General features: G+C 43.3%; 1 protein-coding gene across 3 annotated transcripts in view; it reads right to left on the reverse strand.

Annotated features, from left to right (window-relative positions):
• kdm4b (lysine (K)-specific demethylase 4B) overlaps positions 1-16,241 on the reverse strand; it is an 87,791-nt gene that overhangs the window by 43,776 nt on the left and 27,774 nt on the right. For all 3 annotated transcript variants that reach the window (XM_036977813.1, XM_036977812.1, XM_036977811.1), the window contains exon 6: positions 4,217-4,266. In XM_036977813.1, the coding sequence (XP_036833708.1) occupies positions 4,217-4,266 (50 nt within the window). The remainder of the gene's footprint in view (positions 1-4,216; positions 4,267-16,241) is intronic.

Genomic DNA, 16,241 nt, shown 5'->3' on the forward strand with positions numbered 1-16,241 from the left:
ACGGCGCAGGACTTAGGCCTAAGCTCCCCACCCAAACGGAAGACATGCAGTGCCTTCAGAAAGTATTCATACCCCTGGATGTATTCCACATTTTGTTGTGTTACTGCATGAATTCAAATCATCCCCCCCTCTAACCCATCTACACACAAACACCCCATAACGACAAAGTGAAAACATGATTTTAGAAAATGTTGGCAAATGTATTGAAAATGAAATGCAGAAGTATCTCATTTATGTAAGTATTCACAGCCCTGAGTCAATACTTTGTAGAAGCACCTTAGGCAGCGATTACAGCTTTGAGTCGTCCTGGGTATGTCCGTATCAGCTTTGCGCATCTGGTTTTGGGGATTTTCTCCCATTCATCCTTGCAGATTTCCTCAAGCTCTGTTAAATGAGATGGGGAGAGGCGGTGAACGGCACACATTTTCAATGTGATTCAAGTCTGGGCTTTGGCTGGGCCACTCAAGGTCTTTCACATTCTTGTTCCGAAGCCATTCCAACGTTGCTTTGGCTGTATGCTTGGGCTCATTGCCCTAAATCTTCGCCCCCCCCCCCAGTCTAAGTTGGTTTGCACACTGAAGCATGTACTCATCAAGGATTTGTCTGTATTTGGCTCCATTCAATGTTCCCTCTATCCTTACCAGTCTCCCAGTCCCTGCCGCTGAAAAGCATTCCCATAACATGATGCTGCCACCACTATGCTTCACGGTAGGGATGGTGTTAGACAGGTGATGAGCTGTGCCTGGCTTTCTCCAGATATAGCGCTTTGCAGTCAGACCAAAGAGTTACATTTTTGTCTCATCAGACAACAAAATATTTTGCCTTACACTCTCAGTGTCTTTCACATCCCTCTTCGCCAACTTCAGGCGTGCTGTCATGTGCCTTTCTCAGGAGTGGGTTCCATCCAGTGGTGTAAAGTACTTAAGTATAAATACTTTAAAGTACTACTTAAGTCGTTTTTTGGGGAACCTGTACTTAACTATTTCTATTTTTGCCAACTTTTACTTCACTACATTCCTAAAGAAAATTATGTACTTTTTACTACATACATTTTCCCTGACACCCAAAAGTTACATTTTGACAGGAAAATGGTCCAATTCACACACGTATCAAGATAACATCCCTGGTCATCCTTACTGCCTCAGATCTAGCGGACTCACTAAACACAACATGCTTTGTTTGTCGGAGTGTTGGAGTGTGGCCCTGGCGATCCATCAATAAAAAAATTAAAAGTTGTACCGTCTGGTTTGCTTAATATAAGGAACTTTAAATGATTTATACTTTTACTTTTGATACTTAAGTACATTTGAGCAATTCCATTTACTTTTGATACTTAAGTATATGTAAACCCAAATACGTTTTTTTTTTAAACTTTTACTCAAGTAGTATTTTACTGGGGGACTTTCACTTTTACTTGAGTCATTTTATATATTTATATTACTTTTACTCAAGTATGACAATTGAGTACTTTTTCCACCCCTGGTTCCATCTGACCACTCTCCCATAAAGCCTAGATTGGTGAAGTACTTTATAGACCATTGTCCTTATGGCAGCTTCACCCATCTGGGCCAAGTTCTGTCAGAGTGATCATTTGGTTCTTGGTCACCTCCCAGACCGAGGTCCTTCTTGCCCGGTTGCTCAGTTTGGTTGGGCGGCCAAGTCTAGGCAGAGTCTGGGTAGTTCCGTATTTTTTCACATTTCCCTATGATGGAAGCCACTGTTTTTTTAGAAACTAGAGCATGTTTTATACCCCTCACCAGATATATGCCTCATCACAATCTCAGAGATCTACAGACAGTTACTTGGACTTCATGATATCGTTTCTGCTCTGACATGCACTGTCGGCTGTGGGACATTATATAGACGTGCGTTTCTTTCTAAGTCATGTCCAAACAATTTAATTGGCCCCAGGTGGACTCCAATGAAGTCGGAGTGACATCTCAAGGATGATCAAATTAAATTGGATGCACCTGAGCTCAATTTGGAGTGTCATAGCAAAGGGGTGCAAATACTTATTTCATTTTCAATAAACGTGCAAAAATTTCAAAAAAACATGTTTTCAACTTAGTAATAATGAGTTATTGTATGTCGATGGGTGAGAATAAAAATAATCTGTAACACAACAAAATGTGGAATAAGTCAAGGGGTATGAATACTTTCGGAAGGCACTGTAATTGGTGGTTGGAGGTCAATCGGAGAAGAGCTCTCCTCTTGGTCAAGACGCAGGATGTACAGGTCACAGTGCTCGGAGTACCGACGTGGTACACATCCAGAAAGCCTTTAATTATCATAATCATTTCTTTGGTCCCACAATCCCTCCCTCCGCGCCAGACCCCGGGTCAACGTCAGCAGGTCACCGGGCCAGACTACACGGCAAGCCAAAGTGAAGAGTGAGAAAATTGAACCAGTGCCAAAATGGCACACTGATATCAAATAACGTACGTGACAGTTTTACCGTTTTCTGACCGGGCCTTTATTTTGATTAAATTTTTTTCGGCGTCATACCATTTCATCTTTCTTTGTCTTTTCTCGATTGCCACGGCTTGTTCAGAAGGCGAGAGGTCCTTGTTGCCTAAATAAACTTATCCGATCTCATGTGAAAACCCTCCCTTCTCTTCCGCCTTTCTTCCTCGCTCCTCTTCAGATGACAATTCATTTCACGCCCATAGCCTCAAAGACCAGAGTCTCCTCTTCAAAAACAAATCAGTCCTTTCCTCTTGTATATCAATAGTTTCTTGAAGCCTTCAACTTACTAGACAAGGGAAAAATATGTTTCACACACACACACACACACACACACACACACACACACACACACACACCTCTCCCGATGAGCAGTCTGTGCTGCGACTCAAAGGATGGGTAGACCGTCTGCCCAGTTAAACTTTAATATAACTGACAGTATAATCGAGGCCCATTTCATCCTTCATTTTCATTGCATTGTTTCAGAGCCTGTTTCGTCTCAAAGAGGCGTTTTCTCTGGCGGCTGCTGTGTGAGCTGATAAAGGTGAATAGTGTACCAGCGAAGCCCGCGTATTAATCCCCATTAAAATTCAGCCGGCAGTGTGGAACTCTCCCCGGGGCAATATTAACTTAAAGCTTCATTTCGTCCTTTGAGTTTGAAATTAACCAACCCCCCCCCCCCCGCGCGAAAAAAAAAAAAAGGACCAGGTTATGACTGAAATTACGTGATGAGAGAGAGAGATAGTGGTAGCAGGTGTGACTGGCTGAGAGTGTTATTTGTGTAACGTCGGGTATGTGTGATGATGTCTGTGTGATGCTCTGTACTCATGGTCCTGTGTGACTGTTCATACAGCGACTCTGCACACTGACATATTGAAATAGATCAAAAAGCATCTCATAAGCATACGCATGGCTGTGGTCGGCGTTGCGACTGTCTGCATTGCTGTTACCTTGGCGTTATGTACGGTTGCACACGACCAACAGTAAAGAGCAAACCTGTTACAAAGTGAGTGATCTGAGGAGACAAACGATGTGTAACCCTCTACTCCACAAGCAAAGCATTCAAGACATACCGAACGAATACAACGCCGCTTTGGTGTCACCCCCGTCCTCAAAAAAATGAATGGTTTCGACTGCTTGAAACTTTTGGAAAGGAAGTTTTTCCTCCCGACTGTGCCATTCTGCTCGTAAAATGACTACTACCTTTAAACGTACTTATGTAAGAAGTTTGAAACTGCTATTGGGTGAACTAGATCTACTTGAAAATACATTTTCTACTACTTCTGAATACACAAAATATAGGTATTAAGACGATGATGGTCTTTAGTTCACAGTTAATGTCCATAATGGTCCGTTACACGATTATACGACTATTGTGCAAGCCCTACCGTCAATACTCCACGACGTTCTTACCCATTCGCAGCGCAACGTGTTGTACAGTACTTGAAGCGTTACTAAATAAAGAAATGAACTGGTCGTTTTTAGCGTTATTCACAGCCACAACAAAAAAGGGCATAGGTGTCTATAGTGCATTTTCTTTCCTGGGAAGAAGGAGCGAGAAATGTGAAGAGAAAGGCCGCACTCTCTGCGTCGTCAGCCTTTTTGAAGGCCTTATTAAACAGCAGTTGATGGAGAGGCCAGACAGTTAACAGGCCACTCTATAGTCACTATCAGGTGGATATCTGTTTAACATGAACCAAGGCCGTCTGTCTCAGTGTGTGTATGTGTGCGTCAGGATCTGGAGTAGTCTTACCTTGCGCCAGTCTCTCCAGCCTCTTGCCGTGCTCAGGTGGGACGGCGTACCTGAACAGAAGAGGAAGAAAAGAGAACATGAGGTGGGTGGCGGGAGAAAAGAAGAGTGAAGATGGCGCGAAATGAAGGGAACTCCATCTCCTCCTCTTTTTTACAGTCTTTAGGAGAGGAAATGGACAATTTTATACCTCTTTTTCGCACACACAGACAGAGAGTTCACCTCCACTTTACACAGCCATATACACTTCTCGCTCTCCAAAGACATAAGTCTGCTATCCCCAGTGAGAATACTCCGCTTATTATGCTTCTTGTCAAAGTCCTCATTACACACGCGTGAACACACACAAAACACACTTAACTCGGCTAACACTCCAAAACATTAAAAAAAGGGAATTCATCAAAACCATCTTGGAGAAATCAAATGACTGAGGACTTTGTAGTGGTCTTTGTAGTGCTCCATTCCCCCGTTTCAAATGAAATCATCAGAAAACAAGAGAAGAAGAGAGGCCAAATCTCTCTCCATCCGCATTAAGAGACTCGGCGCTTTCATTGCTCTTGTTAGTACCACCATCATCATCATCACAATTATTTCCTCCAGTTTAGGGAAAGCAAAACTAGCGCCTCACCCTCCCTCTGGTCAAAGCCCTGTTTATGTGATCGGAATAGAAAGACACCTACTGGAGTATACGGCGAGACGCAGCTGTGTTAGACTGCCACCCGGTGGACCTTACAGTGAAATGCTTACTTACAAGCCCTTAACCAAAAATGCAGCTTTAAGAAAAAATTCCCCCCAAAAGTATGAGATAAGAATAACAAATCATTAAAAGAGCAGCAGTAAATAACAATAGCGGAGCAATATACAGGGGGTGCTGGTACAGAGTCAATGTGCAGGGGAACCGGTGTTGAGGAAATTGAGGTAATTATGTACATGTAGGTAGAGTTATTAAAGTGGCTATGCATAGATAATAACAGAGAGAAGCAGCAGCGTGGGGGTGGGGGGTGGGGGCAATGCAAATAGGCTGGGTAACCATTTGATTAGCTGTTCAGGAGTCTTATGGCTTGGGGGTAGAAGCTGTTTAGAAGCCTCTTGGACCTAGACTTGGTGCTCCGGTAGCAGAGAGAACAGTCTATGACTAGGGTGCCTGGAGTCTTTGACCATTTTTAGGGCCTTACTCTGACACCGCCTGGTATAGAGTTCCTGGATGGCAGGAAGCTTGGCCCCGGCGATGTACTGGGTCGTGCGCACTACCCTCTGCACTGCCTTGCGGTCGGAGGCCGAACAGTTGCCATACCAGGCAGTGATGCAACCCGTCAGGATGCTCTCGATGGTGCAGCTGTAGAACATTTTGAGGGGGAATAGGTTTAGTCGTGCCCTCTACACGACTGTCTTGGTGTGCTTGGACCATGTTAGTTTGTTGGTGATGTGGACGCCAAGGAACTTGAAGCTCTCAACCTGCTTCACTACAGCCCCGTCGATGAGAATGGAGGCGTGCTCAGTCCTCCTTTTCCTGTAGTCCACAATCATCTCCTCTGTCTTGATCACGTGGAGGTTGTTGCACCACACGGTCAGGTCTCTAACCTCCTCCCTATAGGCTGTCTCATCCTTGTCGGTAATCAGGCCTACCACTGTTGTGTCATTGGCAAACTCAATGATGGTGTTGGAATCATGCCTGGCCGTGCAGTCGTGTGTGAACAGGGAGTACAGGAGAGAACTGAGTACACACCCCTGAGGGGCCTCCGTGTTGAGGATCAGCATGGCAGATGGGTTGTTACCTACCATTACCACCTGCGGGCGGCCCATCAGGAAGTCCAAGATCCAGTTGCAGACGGAGGTGTTTAGTGCCAGGGTCTTTAGCTTAGTGATGAGCTTTGAGGCACTATGGTGTTGAACTCTGAGCTATAGTCAATGAACAGCATTCTCACAAAGGTGTTCCTTTTGTCTAGGTGGGAAAGGGCAGTGTGGAGTGCAATAGAGATTGCATCATCTGTAGATCTGTTGGTGCACTATGCAAATTGGAGTGAGCCTAGGGTTTCTGAGATAATGGTGTTGATGTCAATATTACAATGCTAATAAGTCGTGCGTGTGTGTCTCTTCACGGGAATCAAAAGAAAACCTTGCTGGCACCCCCTGGGAATTCTCACATTCTCTAACTAACACACGCCTTTGTCAGGTGTGTGTGTGTGTGTATATTGTGCGAGTGTGTGTGCACAGATGAGCCCTTCCTTCAAACATCTAATCAGGCAATCATCACATCTACCTCTATTACATCCTCCCTGGACCACTGTTGTCATGGCAGCGGCACGTCTCCTTGCCAGCGCCCGACCGAAATAAACAAACAAAGAACACAGAGTAAATGAAAGGTCTGTGAACTTTTCCCTTTCTCTTCGGCAGTGAGATGAGATGATGTTTTCACTGCTGCTACTACTACTGGTGAGGAGAGGAGTCAGGAGCTGCGTGGGGGAATATTTCGCAGTTTGAGGAAAAGCTTGTAGGTAAGTGTTCGACTGGTCTGTGTGTGTGTGTGTGTGTGTGTGTGCGGGGGGGGGGGGGGGGTGAAGTGCGAGTGCTCTAGTGAGATTGGGGCAAAGTTGACTTAGTCTAATCATATGGGAACTATGGGATGTGCACGGTTATTCGAATATGTGAACATATGTTAGCACTCAAACACTTGTGAGTCTTCATTTGTGCCCCCCCCCAAAAAAATGATAGGCCTATTTTAACCGTGAAAATGCTTTTCTAAAATGACAGAAAAATATCCATGTGACATTGTTACATACAAGGATATACCACAACATTTCTAAATATGAATTTAACAAAACAAACTTTTTGGAGTGTCGTAGCCTCCAAGTGCTGTAGCTTGTTGTTCATGTTGGCCAACCAAAGCAGCAAAGAGGCTCAATGTGTAGTAAGTGGAGTGAGAGTTCACTAACGGAACGCAAGACGGAATGAAATTACAGAATTAAAAAGGAGTAGGCTACAATGAGCAACCAACAGGTAGGCTGTTGTTTTATCTGAATGGGGGTAGAAAGCGCTAACTGCTCTAGGTTACTCAAGTCAAGACAGGCACCGTTATACGGGATGCTAAATAACATTGTGGCTGCCACAAGCGCGCTAGTCTTGCCTGTAGCCTAGTTGCCTTGGGTACTGCAGCTCTCTCTTCACCTGTCTGCTCGCTCCCATCTCACCAGCCCCTCAGCAGCTGCAGCAGTAGAGCGCCAGCCTCTCGCTCAGCGGTATTCAGGTTAAAATCCACATGTATTTTGACTATCTGACAACAACAAAAAAATCATCAATACTATTCGAATAGTGGAATGATTTCAAATCCCTAGTGGGAACATGTAGGCCTACAACCAACCAACCAAAAACACACACACACACACACGGAAATTCATTAAAACAAGATAAGTAACCCTACATCCACTGCTCTGTCCTTCACACGCCACAGGAGATGCAGGATCACAAACAAACCGAACTAACCGATCTAATTGAGATGTAACACCACGTGGTATAAAACACATCCGCTCAACGGGCTGTCTTCTTAAAACCCACGCCTCCTCTCCTCGCTACAGACTCTAACATGTTAAAGTGTCCTATTAAAAAGGAGAAATGAGTCATTCTTATGTTTGTACTAAAACACACATGGACAGGGAGGCGGGTGTGTAGACGACAAACAAGTAGCAGGGGTCAACTGCCAGATTTATTAGCCTAGTGTCAAAATGCTATTTTGTCATGTTGACCATGCTATATGCATGAAGCGTGTCTGAGTACGAGTGCTGACACGGGATCAGTTTAGCCTTTTACATCAGGTTTGGAAGACTGATTTTGGGAACCCCCCCTTTTTTGGGGATCACGATGAATAAGATTGAACCTTATCCTATTGAGGGATTCTTGTGAATGGCTAGGAATTGGGAGGATATGGGTAAGGGCAAATATAATTTTGAAAGCGACATTTGTAATTTGAACCTAAACCACGAATGCATTCAACTGGGTTACCAAGGGAACCAAAGTCATCAAAGCACGTTCAAAAGACAAAATCAATATCCTGTAGAATAAACTCTAAATCAATCACAGTACATCAGTGTTCACTATTGTTGCTCACGGCTATTAAATTAATCTGGGTTTTGATATCTAAGGATTACAACCTAGGTCTTGCTGATCTACACAGCTAAACCAATTGATCTGCAACACACGGGCTTAAATACACTGAGGCACAATCCACCACCTTGCATTTCTATGAAGAATCAAGATCTTTGTCAATAAAGCACACAGAGACATTGTGGTTCAACAGACATGAGTAGTCATATTCTCGCTCTATCCTCTACTCGTCTGGGTGTCACAGAAAAAAAAATGATTTTAGCATAAAGAGATGATCGTTCGTCCATTGCCTACCAAGATGATCTAGTGCTAAAGACAATCTTTATGACTTTGGGAAAGTAACCTGCCTAGGTCTTCTAAAAAGGATTCAGAATGCATGCCAGATAGCCAACCAGGAGGCCTGTTGCTGCCCCGCCTGCTAACAACTCAAGAGGACATTAGTAGCAGCAAATTTGATTTTGTGCATGAAGTGCCACAGACGGTCGATACTAATTTGATGTCTCTTTTCTCAGCCAGCCCTGTCGCAAAAGCAGAGAGAGCTACTTGGTGTTCGTGTGTGTGTGTGTTGAAACTACTGAAACTTTAATTCCAATACATCCAAACTCTATCTTACATCTATTGGGTTCGTTTTTCATCTGGAAAACTCTTTCATCAAGGAAACCCAATCAATATCCAAAGGTCATTATAAAAAAAGGTGTGTATTGGTAACAGCCAGAAGACATATGGTTGTTTGAGTCTTGATTCGGGTATTCATATCCATAAGGGAATGGCAGAGCAGATGGGTTAAGATTAGAGTAGAGACATTTGGAGCAGAGATATAGTGCATTCAGAAAGTATTCAGATCCCTTCACTTATTCCACATTTTGCTGTGCCTAGCCTTATTCTAAAATTGATTTAAAAAAAATATTATTCTACACACAATACGCCACAACGACAAAGAAAAAACGTATTTTTTTTAAAGAAATGTTGGCAAATTTAAACCCTTTACTCTACTTTGTTGAATCACCTTTGGCAGCAATTACAGCCTAGAGTCTTCTTGGGTATTACGCTACAAGCTCTGCAGATCCTCTCAAGCTCTGTTAGGTTGGATGGGGAGCGTCGCTGCACAGCTATTTTCAGGTCTCTCCAGAGATGTTCGATTGGGTTCAGTCCGGGCTCTGGCTGGGCCACTCAAGGAAGTTGACGCTTGTCCGGAAGCCACTCCTGTGTTGTCTTGGCTGTGTGCTTCAGGTCGTTGTCCTGTTGGAAGGTCAACCTTCGTCATCAGTCTGAGGTCCAGAGCGTTCTGGAGCAGGTTTTCATCAAGGATCTCTCTGTACAATTCTCCGTTCATCTTTCCCTCAACCCTGACTAGTCTCCCAGTCCTGCCACTGAAAAACATCCCCACAGCATGATGCTGCCACCACCATGCTTCACCGTAGGGATGGTGCCTGGTATCCTTCAGACATGACACTTGGCATTCAGGCCAAAGAGTTCAATCTTGGTTTCATCAGACCAGAGAATCTTGTTTCTCATGGTCGGAGTCCTTTAGGTGCCTTTTGGCAAACTCCAAGCAGGCTGTCATGTGCCTTTTACTAAGGAGAGGCTTCCGTCTGGCCACTCTACCATAAAGGCCTGACTGGTGGAGTGCTGCAGAGATGGTTGTCTCATCTCCACAGAGATCGTGTTCTTGGTCACCTCCCTGACCAAGGCTCTTCTCCCCCAATTGCTCAGTTTGGCAAGGGGGGGTAGCTCTAGGAAGAGGTGGTTCCAAACTTCTTCCAATTATGAATGAAGATGCCACTGAGTTCTTGGGGACCTTCAATGCTGGCACCCTTCCCCAGATCTGTGCCTTGACACAATCATGTCTCTGAGCTCTACGGACAATTCCTTCGACCTCATGGCATGGTTTCTGCTCTGACATACAGTGCCTTGCGAAAGTATTCGTCCCCCTTGAACTTTGCGACCTTTTGCCACATTTCAGGCTTCAAACATAAAGATATAAAACTGTATTTTTTTGTGAAGAATCAACAACAAGTGGGACACAATCATGAAGTGGAACGACATTTATTGGATATTTCAAACTTTTTTAACAAATCAAAAACTGAAAAATTGGGCGTGCAAAATTATTCAGCCCCTTTACTTTCAGTGCAGCAAACTCTCTCCAGAAGTTCAGTGAGGATCTCTGAATGATCCAATGTTGACCTAAATGACTAATGATGATAAATACAATCCACCTGTGTGTAATCAAGTCTCCGTATAAATGCACCTGCACTGTGATAGTCTCAGAGGTCCGTCAAAAGCGCAGAGAGCATCATGAAGAACAAGGAACACACCAGGCAGGTCCGAGATACTGCTGTGAAGAAGTTTAAAGCCGGATTTGGATACAAAAATATTTCCCAAGCTTTAAACATCCCAAGGAGCACTGTGCAAGCGATAATATTGAAATGGAAGGAGTATCAGACCACTGCAAATCTACCAAGACCTGGCCGTCCCTCTAAACTTTCAGCTCATACAAGGAGAAGACTGATCAGAGATGCAGTGAAGAGGCCCATGATCACTCTGGGTGAACTGCAGAGATCTACAGCTGAGGTGGGAGACTCTGTCCATAGGACAACAATCAGTCGTATATTGCACAAATCTGGCCTTTATGGAAGAGTGGCAAGAAGAAAGCCATTTCTTAAAGATATCCATAAAAAGTGTCGGTTAAAGTTTGCCACAAGCCACCTGGGAGACACACCAAACGTGGAAGAAGGTGCTCTGGTCAGATGAAACCAAAATTGAACTTTTTGGCAACAATGCAAAACGTTATGTTTAGTGTAAAAGCAACACAGCTCATCACCCTGAACACACCATCCCCACTGTCAAACATGGTGGTGGCAGCATCATGGTTTGGGCCTGCTTTTCTTCAGCAGGGACAGGGAAGATGGTTAAAATTGATGGGAAGATGGATGGAGCCAAATACAGGACCATTCTGGAAGAAAACCTGATGGAGTCTGCAAAAGACCTGAGACTGGGACGGAGATTTGTCTTCCAACAAGACAATGATCCAAAACATAAAGCAAAATCTACAATGGAATGGTTCAAAAATAAACATATCCAGGTGTTAGAATGGCCAAGTCAAAGTCCAGACCTGAATCCAATCGAGAATCTGTGGAAAGAACTGAAAACTGCTGTTCACAAATGCTCTCCATCCAACCTCACTGAGCTCGAGCTGTTTTGCAAGGAGGAATGGGAAAAAATGTCAGTCTCTCGATGTGCAAAACTGATAGAGACATACCCCAAGCGACTTACAGCTGTAATCGCAGCAAAAGGTGGCACTACAAAGTATTAACTTAAGGGGGCTGAATAATTTTGCAGGCCCAATTTTTCAGTTTTTGATTTGTTAAAAAAGTTTGAAATATCCAATAAATGTCGTTCCACTTCATGATTGTGTCCCACTTGTTGTTGATTCTTCACAAAAAAAATACAGTTTTATATCTTTATGTTTGAAGCCTGAAATGTGGCAAAAGGTCGCAAAGTTCAAGGGGGCCGAATACTTTCGCAAGGCACTGTACACTGCCAAATGTGCGACCTTTTATAGACAGGCGTGTGCCTTTCCAAATCATGTCCAATCAATTGAATTTACCACAGGTGGACTCCAAGATGTATAAACATCTCAAGGATGACCAATGGAAACAGGATGCAACTGAGCTACATTTCAAGTCTCATAGCAAAGAGTCTGAATACTTATGTAAATAATCTGTTTTTAATTTTTAATACATTTGAAAAATATTCAAAAAAACTGTTTTCGCTTTGTCATTATGGGGTATTGTGTGTAGATTGATGAGGAAAAACATTTATTTAATCCATTTTTGAATAAGGCTATTACGTAACAAAATGTGGACGTTGAAAATACATATTTTTGGTTGTTTTCTTTCCAAACATCTTGTGCTGACTGGGGCACCACTTGTGCTGCATTAACGCCAAATGTTCTCATATCTATGTTAAACTACACAACTGAAATTATAGCCTGGGCCCAGATCCGTTTGTGCTATTCTATGTTACCAAATGCCGTGACAACGACCATAGGAGTTGGCAAGACAATACAAACAGGTCTGGGACCAGGCTACTGAAATGATCAGCATGAATCTGGGATGACCACAATATCACTGATTCGGCGACTAGAACTATTCCCAATCCAATCTTCGTTCATGAAACACTTACATTGTAACGAGACTGTAGAAACTGACGTCTCTTAAAGTGAACGCTCATCTCTTTCCTACCTGAAGACACAAAAACGGCGTCTACTACCCAATAAAAGTACAACAAGAAGCGAACAATGAATTAATAATGGGCTCTTGCTCCGTTTTAAAGTCTGTTTCACCCAACCCTAACATTCATTTTCTTTAGCTGTTTTCCTTACTCTCTCTGCTCGATGCTTCGCAAACAGCCAGCCAATCGTTAAAGCATCTGACAGCAGATCTTCGGGGGGGGGAATATGACTTTGATGGGAGCAGAGTTGGAGGGGAATGGAGTTAATTTCACAGTGGCTGCACAGGGGGGTTAGGCAAACAGCTCCGTGCACACAGTTTAACATACTGTAATTACCCAAAAAGTGAAAATTATTCCATTTCAAAAAGAGAAGGAGGATAGAGTGTGAGTGTGTGTGCATGTGTGTGTGTGTGTATTACTATCCTTGTGGGTAGCAGAAATAGTAAAACAAGGAAAATTCTCTCTCGTGGGGACATTTCCCAGGACAAAGGCTAGTTTTTCTTTAGGTTGAGGGTTAGGGTTAACTTAAGGATTTAGGGTAAATGGGACTTTGACTGGAAATCTATTTTAGGTCCCCACAAGGATAGTAAAACATATACTGTGTGTGTGTGTGTGTGTGTGTGTGTGTGTGTGTGTATTTGCACGCGTGCAGCGCACATTCACAGTTAAACAGAGTTGAGGGGTGCATCCATGTGAGTAAATTTACTTTTAAAGAGTGACAAGGAAATATTGCTTTTCCTCACAGGGGCATATGTAAGAAGAGGGAGATGATGGGGAGGCAGAAGGAGGAGGAGAAGAAGAAGAGGGGAGGAGGAAAATATATCTTCAGATGGTTGAGAGGGTTGCTAGGAGGGGAGACTAGAGAGTGGATCAAGAGGTGCTACTGAAGCATGACAACCCCTCTCTATTATACTATGGAGAGGCTCTGGTTGTGTCCTCCCAAATCACACCTTATTTCCTATGTAGGGCACTACTTTTGACCATGACTCTGATCAAAAGTAGTGTACCGAATAGGGTGCCATTTTGGACACCACCTCTCTGTTTTTGTGCCCAGGCATACGGGCTTTGTAAAGGCTTTATTCAAAAAAAATGAAAGCAGTTCACTAGCAGATAAAGAGAGAGTGTAAAGGACGGGTTTTATAGATAGAGCAGTAGCGTGATGGCTAATGGAACATTAGTCGTAATTAGGAGGTAATGTTTTTGATGCATTGTGACCATCGTTTCTACTTATTGATGCCGTTTGTTTGTTTTGAACCTTCTACCTTATGCACATTGAGCATAGGGAATGTGCTCTCGAAACGCTATATTTATTGTGAACATGCCTCTTGATGGAGCAGGGCTGGGACACAGACTAACTGAACTGCTGCTTCTAAATGACATCCCACTGCAGGGATGGGGATGCAGGACATGGAGAAACACGCATTCAAAATATTCACACACACACACACACACACAGGTATTGATTGGTACACTCCAGGTCTGTGTAGCCACCATACGCTCGCTGAGACACACACACACAAACACCTCGTTGCACAACCCAAGACCAACCCTAAGGGAAAGGGCTAAAGCAATGAGAGAAGCATTGAGACGAATAGGAACCACACTGAGACAAAAAGGAAAAGAGGAGAGTGGTGGGATAGAGTGGAGGTGCAGGAGGGGGCTCAGGTACACACACAGGCACACAAACATGAGCCATGAGTCACAACCGCAGTCAAATTCCAGGTGACCGTTGAGTCACGGTAATCTCATCTTATGCACTCTGGACATGTGTCGGTTGTACCCAACTCGCTAAACGACCATCAGGTCACTAATGGCCTGGCACTCAGGGCTCTTTTTCCCCACTAACCACTCTGACATCAATGCAAATGCAATCTAAAAATCACATCAAACACTTATCATCAAAACAGTATCATGCTTTTGATGCATTGACTGTGCAGGACGGCTTAGAGTTGGCCTACAATTACAGTGAATTTGTATTTGATTTTGAATAGCCTAGTAGTAGGGAGAAAAAAAAATATCAATCAAAATTAATAGGCTGACATATTACCTACAAAATATCTCACCGCCGTGTGAGTCACACAGTCACTCACTGCCATTTTTCTCCCTCTCTTCTCCACAGCGCAGTCTGAGACCGACACAAATCAATTGCGGTTGAACTCCCTCTAGTCATTTGTGTGTTTTAATTATTTTATCAAAAAGAGCTCATAAAGCATCAGACAAGCTCAGTGCATATGGGTGATTTGATCAAAACACATAGGACGTGTCTATAACATAGCCACTTCATAAGCCACTTCATATGCGCACTCGCTCTGAACGTGACAAATATCCATTCTATTTTATTCAGCAAAGTTCATTATATTCTTCTTACTATAAAATCATATAACATAAAATAATGGCATTTGACTAATAAGCATATCTTGTCTGCAAAATGAACAAGCCTACAGCCTATGCCATGGCGCATAGCCATATAACATACAGTAGGCCAACTCCTATTCTGTTCTTCTGAAATACATTTTCATCATATAATGTTTCTTTAAACCTGCCTAAAATAAAGAATGGATTTATCGTGACGGTGTAAATGAAATGGATTCATTCGACTTAAAAAAAAAAATGTACATGTTCCAAAAGGCGTGCAAAAGGCCTTGGAGATGCTAAACATTTGCACGACAATAACTGGCTGACAAAATGTCATGACCGCCACAGCCCTACACACAAACAAACAAACACACACACTGTGATGCTGGTATTGAGTGGTACGCTCCAAGCCCGGGCAGGTAGGGAGGGGAGAGAAAATAAAGAAAAACTAAGCCCTTCCCTCTGAGTTGCACAGACAAAGAGCCGGGGACCTCCAAGGGAGTGAAGAATAGGAAGGTGTGTGTGTGTGTGTGTGTGAGAGTGAGAGTGAGAGAGAGAGAATCAAAAACAGAAAGAGAGAGGGCAAGAAATTGAGCGTGAGAGCGCAAAGGAGTGAAAGAGAGCAAGAGTGAAGGAGGAAGAGTGAAGGAGGAAGAGTGAGAAGCAGAAAAGGTCTGCCTGGGCAGTAATGAGCGTTCAGCAAATATGATTGTTATTTTATTGTGTTACCTTTATTTTCTTTTTTACTTTCGATTTTTTTAGTAAATATTTTCTTAACTCTATTTCTTGAACTGCATTGTTGGTTAAGGGCTTGTAAAGTAAGCATCTCACGATAAGATCTACTTTTTGTATTCGGCGCATGTGACAAATTCAATTTGATTTGATTAAATTTCCTTGGAGATATAACTACCATGTGATTCTCCGCCCATGCATTAGGTAGCCTACTCCATTTCATTGAGACCCACATATAGGTCCTAGGAACACTTGATCCTGCACGCCAAACTAGGAGAGGAGAGGTAGGCTAATTAAAGCAGCGAATTCTGAGTGTGTATGCGACAAAGATGTGCTTTTAACACAATATGTAGGCTAACGCATACAAAGCAGAAATATGACAGTTTCCAAATAATCTGCTGGACAACAAAAATATTTTCCCTTCCCAAAGTTGTCAGTCCGCTCCCAACCGCAGCATGAACAGTGCTGACCATGCCGGCAATGATCTCTGTTGGGGACCTGCAGCTCTAGTTCAGAGCCCCTTTTTCTAATGCCACCATGAAAACCTTGTCACCCACACATTATAAATGGCAATTTCTCCTAGTCTGAGGTACCCATTCAAACGACAGTG

This window comes from Oncorhynchus mykiss, chromosome 5 (genome assembly GCF_013265735.2).
Source record: "Oncorhynchus mykiss isolate Arlee chromosome 5, USDA_OmykA_1.1, whole genome shotgun sequence".
In the NCBI taxonomy this organism is placed as follows: Eukaryota; Metazoa; Chordata; class Actinopteri; order Salmoniformes; family Salmonidae; genus Oncorhynchus; species Oncorhynchus mykiss.